Raw genomic sequence first — 7719 nt, forward strand, 5'->3', positions numbered from 1 at the left:
GTGCAGTAGACAAGAGGGCTAGATTCTTCGAAGAGCTCAGAGGTGCCCCGGCTAGGGAAGAGGTCAGTTTGGGAGGGGTCAGCCTAGCAGGCCCCCATATTCAGCACCACCACCCCCTCGAGGTGCTCCAGCACGCCCCTATTTCAGCACTATACCAAAGAGTTCCTACCGCTTGCTAGCTATTCAGGGTTCCTCCAGCGGGTATTCGGGTCCCCAGGGTTCTTCCGGTTCCTATTTTAGTGCTATGTCGGAGAGTTCATACCATCCACCGGCTATTCAAGCTTCTTCCAACAGGTCTACAAGCCATCAGGGCAGCAGGTCACCGCTTCGCGAGGTTGTTTTGAGTGCGGAGACCTTGGTCATATGAGGAGATATTTCCCCAGACTTTGGGGCAAGGAAGTATAGTAGGGTAAGCAGCCCATGATTACAGCACCGATTGCCCAGCCGCCTAAAGGCGGGGGACAGGCCGGCAGGGGCCATCCTAGAGGTGGAGGCCAGGCAAGGAGAGGTCAGCCAGCTACTGCTCAATCAGGTGGAGGCCAGCCAGCCAGCGCTCCAGCCAGATTCTATGCTATTTCGGCCAGACCAGTTGCATTGGCCTCAGATGCTGTTATTACATGTATTATTTCTGTCTGCGGTAGGGATGCTTCAGTGCTATTTGATCCAGGGTTTACCTATTCATATGTGTCATCTTTGTTTGCTCATTTCCTGGATATTCCTCGTGAGCCTTTGGGTACTCTTGTTCATATGTCCACTCCTGTGGGCAATTCTATGGTGGTGGATCGGATCTACCGATTCTGTATGGTCACATTCTATGCTTTCAAAACTAGAGAAGATCTCTTGTTGCTTGATATGACCGACTTTGACGTCATCCTAGGCATGGATTGGTTATCCACATATCACGTTGTCCTAGATTGCCATGCCAAGACTATTACATTAGTAATGCCAGAGTTGCCAAGGTTGGAGTGGAAGGGTTTCTCGGCTAATACATCTAGTCGGGTTATCTCTTTTCTGAAGGCTCGACATATGGTCGAGAAGGGATATTTGGCTTATCTAGCTTATGTTTGGGACACCACCGCAGAGTCTCCGATGGTTGATTCAGTTCCAGTAGTTTGGGAGTTTTCTTATGTGTTTCCTTTCGACCTTCCTGGCATGCCATTGGATCGTGATATTGATTTCTGTATTGATTTGGCTCCAGAAACCCAGTCTATATCTATTCCACCGTACCGCATGGCTCCGAAAGAGTTGAAGGAGTAGTTTGAGGAGATTTTGTCAAAGGGGTTTGTTAGACCAAGTGTGTCACCTTGGGGTGCACTAGTATTGTTTGTAAAGAAGAAGGATGGGACCATGGGGATGTGCATTGATTACCGCCAGTTGAACAAGGCTACCATCAAGAACAAGTACTCGTTGTCGTGCATTGATGATCTGTTCAACCAGTTGCAAGGTGCTAGGGTGTTCTCTAAGATCGACTTGAGATTGTACCATCAGTTGAAGATTTGAGACTCCGATGTTCCGAAGACTGCTTTCCGTACTAAATATGGTCATTATGAGTTTTTGGTGATGTCCTTTGGCTTGACTAATGCCCTAGCAGCATTTATGGACTTGATGAACGGGTGTTCAGACCTTATATTGATTCCTTTGTTATCGTCTTCATTGACGACATCTTGATATACTCACGTAGCCTGGGGGAGCACGAGCAGCATTTGAGGGTAGTGCTTCAGACCTTGCAAGAGCAGAAGCTATATGCTAAGTTCTCCAAGTGTGAGTTTTGGCTAGAGTCAGTGGCATTCTTGGGGCATATTGTGTCAGGAAAGGGTATTAAGGTGGATCCCAAAAAGATTGAGGTAGTTCATAGTTGGCCACGTCCTACTTCAGTGACCGAGATCGGAAGTTTCGTGGGGTTATCAAGTTATTACCGTCGATTCATGCAGGGTTTTTCATCTATTGCATCACCTCTGACTAGATTAACCCAGAAGGGTGTTCCTTTCCATTGGTCCAATGATTATGAGACAAACTTTTAGAAGCTCAAGACGGCTTTGACTACAGGGTCATTTCTTGTGTTGCCTTCCGGTTCGGGGATGTATATGGTATATTGTGATGCTTCACGCATCGGCTTGGGATATGTGTTGATACATGAGGGGTAAGTTATTTCATATGCTTCACGTCAGATGAAGATTCATGAGAAGAACTACCCTATGCATGACTTGGAGTTAGCAACGATCGTTCATGCACTTAAGATATGGAGGCATTATTTGTATGGGGTGTCCTGTGAGGTTTATACTGATCATCGTAGCTTGTAGCATTTGTTCAAGCAAAGGGACCTTAATTTGAGGCAGCGTAGATGGCTTGAGTTACTATAGGATTATGACATCACCATTCTTTATCATCCGGGCAAGGAAAATGTGGTCGCGGATGCCTTGAGTAGGAAAGCAGAGAGTATGGATAGCTTGGCAGTCATTTCAGCGGAGGAGAGGCCACTAGCTTTGGACGTTCAATCCTTAGCTAACAGACTTGTGAGGTTGGATATTTCAGAGCCCAGCCAAGTCCTTGCGTGTGTTGTCACTCAGTCTTCATTATTGGGGGAGATCAAGGCTCGGTAGTTCGATGATCCTCATTTGGCAGTTCTCAGAGAAACAGTTCTGCAGGGTAGTTCCAAGGAGGTTTCTATTGGCGAGGATGGTGTTCTGCGACTCCAGGGTTACCTATGTGTTCCTAATATTGAGGGCTTGAGGGAGAGGATTCTAGAGGAGGCACACAATTCACGGTATTCCATTCATTCGGGTGCTACGAAGATGTATCGTGACTTGAGCCAGCATTATTGGTGGCGGCGGAATAAGAAAGACATAGTGGAGTATGTGGCTAGGTGTTTGAATTGCCAGTAGGTTAAGTATGAACACCAGAGGTCCGGTGGCCTACTTCAGCAGATGCATATACCTGAGTGGAAGTGGGAGCACATTACTATGGACTTCGTAGTAGGGTTGTCGCGGACCTTGCAGAAATTTGATGTAGTGTGGGTCAATGTTGACAGGTTGACCAAGTCAGCCCACTTTATTCCAGTTGCGACTACTTATTCTTCATAGAGGTTGGCACATATCTACATTTGGTAGATAGTTCGATTGCATGGTGTGCCCATTTCAATCATATCAAATAGAGGCCCTCAGTTTACTGCCCATTTCTAGAGAGCCGTTCAGAGTGCCCATTGGAGGACATGCTTAGAGCATGTGTGATTGACTTTGGAGGGCAGTGGGATCAGTTCTTGCCCTTGGCTGAGTTTGCTTACAACAATAGCTATCAGTCCAGCATCGAGATGGCTCCATTTGAGGCTTTATATGGTCGGCAATGTCATTCTTCTATCAGGTGGTTTGAGACTAGTGAGGCTAAGTGTAAGGTATAGACTTGGTGAAAGATGCCTTGGAAAAGGTAAAGTTGATTCAGGAAAGGCTTCGCACAGCACAGTCTAGACAGAAGAGTTACGCGGATCAGAAGGCGCATGATGTATCATTCATGGTTGGTGAGAAGGTTCTCTTGAAAGTCTCGCCGATGAAGGGTATTATGAGATTCGGGAGGAAGGGCAAGTTGAGCCCCAGGTTTATAGGCCCATTTGAGGTGTTGAGGCGAGTTAGGGAGGTTGCTTATGAGCTCACTTTACCTCCCAGCCTATCAGGAGTTCATCCATTTTTTCACGTGTCTATGCTTCGGAGGTATCACGCCGACTTGTCCCATATGTTAGACTTCAGTATTATTCAGCTGGATGAGAGTTTGGGTTATAAGGAGGAGCCAGTTGTCATTATTGACAGGCAGGATCGCCAGTTGAGATCCAAGAAGATTTCTACAATGAAGGTCCAATGGAGGGGTCAACTAGTCGATGAGGCGACCTGGGAGTCCGAGGAGGACATGCTGAGCACATATCCACACTTATTCAGCACTTCAGGTATGAATCTAAACTCGTTCGAGGATGAACGTTTGTTTAAGATGTGGAGAATGTAACGACCTGACTGGTCGTGTTGGTTTTTAAGAACCATGTTCCCCTAGATAAGACTTCTCATACTTGATTTACTGATTTATGACTTGCAGGAATGGTTGGTTCGGGATTTGGAAGAGTTTGGGTTGAAATCGGAACACTTGGTTCCTTAAGGTTGGCTTAAAAGGCCAAGTTTGACTTCGGTCAATGTTTTGAGTAAATGACCTCAAAATCCGGATTTGAAGGTTCCAACAGGTTTGTATGATGATTTCGAACTTGGACGTATGTCTGGATCGGGTTTTGGATGACCCGGGAGCATTTTGGTGCCTAATAGTGAAAGTGGATTCCTTAAGGATTTTGAAGTTCTTAAATATTTGATTTGGAGCGGGTTTTTGTGTTATCGAGGTCTGAACAGAGTTTCGAGATCGGGAATAGTTCCATATTGCCATTTAAGACTTTCACGCAAAATTTGGTGTCAATTCGAGTAGTGTAAGTGTGTTTCATCGCATTGGAGGTAAATTGAAGAGCTTGAAATTCATAAGTTTTATTCAATTGGTTTTAGGGGGTGATTCTTAGATTTAGCATTGTTTCGGGCATTCCGAGGTTCGAGCTAGTCCGTTTTATGATTTCAAAATTGTTGGTAAGTTCAGGCGGTGCGCGGGGGCCCCGAGCGTCAATCGAACAAGGCTCGAGTGAAGTTGAAAAATTTTAGAAGGAGCTGAAGCTCCAGGTATCTATCATAACCGCACATGCGGTTGGTCAGCCGCAGGTGTGAGACCACAGAAGCGGTCGAGCCCTCGCAGGTGCGGCCAAAGAGGGGAGCCCAAGAACCGTAGATGCGGCTCCCTTTCCGTAGAAACGGACCCGCAGGAGTGTCCCCCAGACCGCAGAAGCGGTCCGAGCTAGCCCAGCCTAGCTTTGCAGATGAGGATCCCTCCCAAAAGCGAGACCGCAGATGCGGTCGTCTAACCGTTTGTGCGGAAATCATTAAGGCGGTGCCTTCATTTATTACCGGAATGTGTCATTTTTGACATATTTTCTTCATTGTTTGGGTGATTTGGGAGCTTCCAAAGAGGAAATTTCCACCTAGCATTGTGAGGTAAGTTATTTCTACTTAATGTAAGTTTAATACTTGGATTTTGGGTAGATTAACACATAAAGATTAGTAAAAATCATGGGATTAGAGTAAAACCTAGGGTTTTGATAAAAACAAGATTTAACCACGAAATTTGTTATGGAATGAAGTAGAAATCATATATTCTTGATCCTAAGGTTATGGGTAACAAATTCCCTAAAACAAATTCGGAATCCGAGCACGAGGGCCCGGTGATGGTTTTTAGGAAACTTGTATTTAGGGTTGGGAAATTACTTTAATAGGTGGAATATGAACTCTTGAGCTTGTATTGACTAGTTCTTACCCCGTTTAATTATTTTTGGATCGTTCGGCTCCAAATTGAGGGTTTGAGCATGTTCTTGATATTGGAAGTAAGCTTTGGAGTGAGGTGAGTCTCCTTTCTACCCGTAGAGGGAAATAAACCCCTAAGTGAACCTAATAAATATATGTGATTGTTTGTGGGGGCTATGTACGTACGTGGTGATGAGAGTCTGTGCGTAGCTACTATTTGCTAATTGTCTAGGTAGTTTAGGATCCGTATTATGCCATACTTGCAAATGCTTATATTCTTTCATGCTAATGAGATCACTTAGGACATGTTAGGGATTGAAAATAAACATAAACGAACGTATACACTTACTTGAGAACTTGTGTGAACTTATTTGAATATGATTGCGCCTTTATGTGCCTTCTTGATAATAATTGATTATTGTGGATCGAGCCGATCGCCTCAGTAGAAATAGATGCATCTATGGTTTTCATCATTCAACCCTCTGGCAGTGCATAGTTTCTTTATGTTTGACCGGACCGTACGACCTCGGCATAATGTGTGCATGATATTTGTGTGAAATCTTATCCATGACTTACTCTGTTAAATGCCTTGAAGTGCAACTATTATAAGACATGACTGAAACTGATATACTGTTCTCTTTAAATTCTGAGCTTGCCATTATGTCCATGTTATCCATGCTTAGTGTAATCTTTAATTATTATTGGTATTGACCTTAGTAAGTGTCAAGTCGACTCCTTGTCACTACTTCTTCGAGGTTAGATTGGATACTTGCTAGGTACATGTTGTTTATGTACTCATACTATGCTTCTGTACTTAATTGTACAGAATCTGAGGCAGGTACATCTGGCTACCAGTCTTGTGCGCATTCTTGATAGTAGGCCGAGATTCCACGGCGAGCTGCTCCCTTCCTATGCTGTTCAGCAGCATGATGGAGTCTCCCTTTGTTTTTGACTGTCTAATCTATTTCAGATAGTAGGATGGATTTATTCTTTTATATATTCTACTAGATGCTCATATACTTGTGACACCAAGTCTTGGCACACACATTGGTAGACTATTTTTTTGGGTTATATATCTATTACTTTAAGTTGCTATTGTCACTTATTTTAAATTCAAGTAAAGAAAGTGTTGGAGTTGTTTTGGTAAAGTAAAATGAGAACACACTAATATCTTCGGGTTGGCTTGTCTGACAACGATGTTGGGCGACATCATGAACCATAATGAAATTGGGTCGTGACAGTGTGAGACAATGAGGTTAAGTACTCTGAGAGCGTGAATACATAATTCATCTCTGAGATACATGGCATTGGCATGCACACATGACATACATGCATAGAAATACATTTTTCCTCATGTTGTACAGTATCACATCATTCATGACTTTTTACACACATTGATATGTGGTCATAAAGAGGTATTTCACACTTGCTATCATGCTATTTGAAAAAGAAACATCTTATTTATTGTGAAAATAATTTTTAAAAAATTACAGTGTTCAAACTATCTCATATTTTACAATAATTTCGGTAAAGGATTTGAGTTTTCACTGATATTCTTGAAAAGCGAAACTATTTTCGGAAAACTGTAAAAAAGCTGAGCATTTTATCTTTGAGTTATTTTGCCTTATTTATATGCTCTATGTTGTCATGAACTGCTATTAGTTATTGGTGTTGGACCCGACCTATGTTCTAGCTCATCACTGCTTTCAACCTAAGTTTAGGTTTTTTTACTTATTGAGTACAGGGGATCGGTTGTACTCATACTACACTTCCTGCACATTGCGTGCAGATTTCGGATGTCGATGTTGCTGTGTTCGACGGAAGCTGGATTGGAAGATGTACCTGTGTCCCGGTTGTAGTTGCCTCTTGTTCATGGTAGCCTTAGATTATAAAACTCTGTTTATGTACTTTTCAACCATAAGAAGTATTTATTTCCTATCAGTTTTTTTAATTTTTACTCTTAGAAGCTCATGATTTTTACTACCAGACTTTGGGGAATGTATAAGGTTCAAATAATTCCTTTGTTTAATTATTTTATTAAGTTAATTAGAAATAGATAGCGTTAATTAGCTTACCTAGCGGGTTGGGTTAGATGCCATCACGACTAGTGGATTTTGGATCGTGAGGAGAGTGAGTTACCCAACATGATAGTTTTGGTAGAATATAGCATGAAATCATACCTCTTTTTCATGACTTTACTATGAGCGAGAACTTGATCGTTCATCATCGCTACTGGGTGCAAATTCTGTTCCAGAGCCCATTTTCTAAAGATATTACAAAAATGACTATTATTTTAAGAACCAGACCCTTATAAGATCATTAATGCAAAGGGCAAAAAACATAAATAGACAAA

At 42.8% G+C, this 7719-nt stretch overlaps 1 protein-coding gene across 1 annotated transcript; it reads left to right on the forward strand.

The window, feature by feature from the left end:
• The first annotated feature begins 420 nt into the window (after positions 1 to 420).
• Positions 421 to 1257, forward strand: LOC138881750 (uncharacterized). Its single transcript, XM_070162002.1, has one exon. It carries the CDS (start codon positions 421 to 423, stop codon positions 1255 to 1257), a length of 837 nt encoding a protein of 278 aa, XP_070018103.1.
• Positions 1258 to 7719: the final 6462 nt, after the last annotated feature.

The sequence above is a fragment of the Nicotiana sylvestris genome, chromosome 11, assembly GCF_000393655.2.
Source record: "Nicotiana sylvestris chromosome 11, ASM39365v2, whole genome shotgun sequence".
Lineage (NCBI taxonomy): Eukaryota > Viridiplantae > Streptophyta > Magnoliopsida > Solanales > Solanaceae > Nicotiana > Nicotiana sylvestris.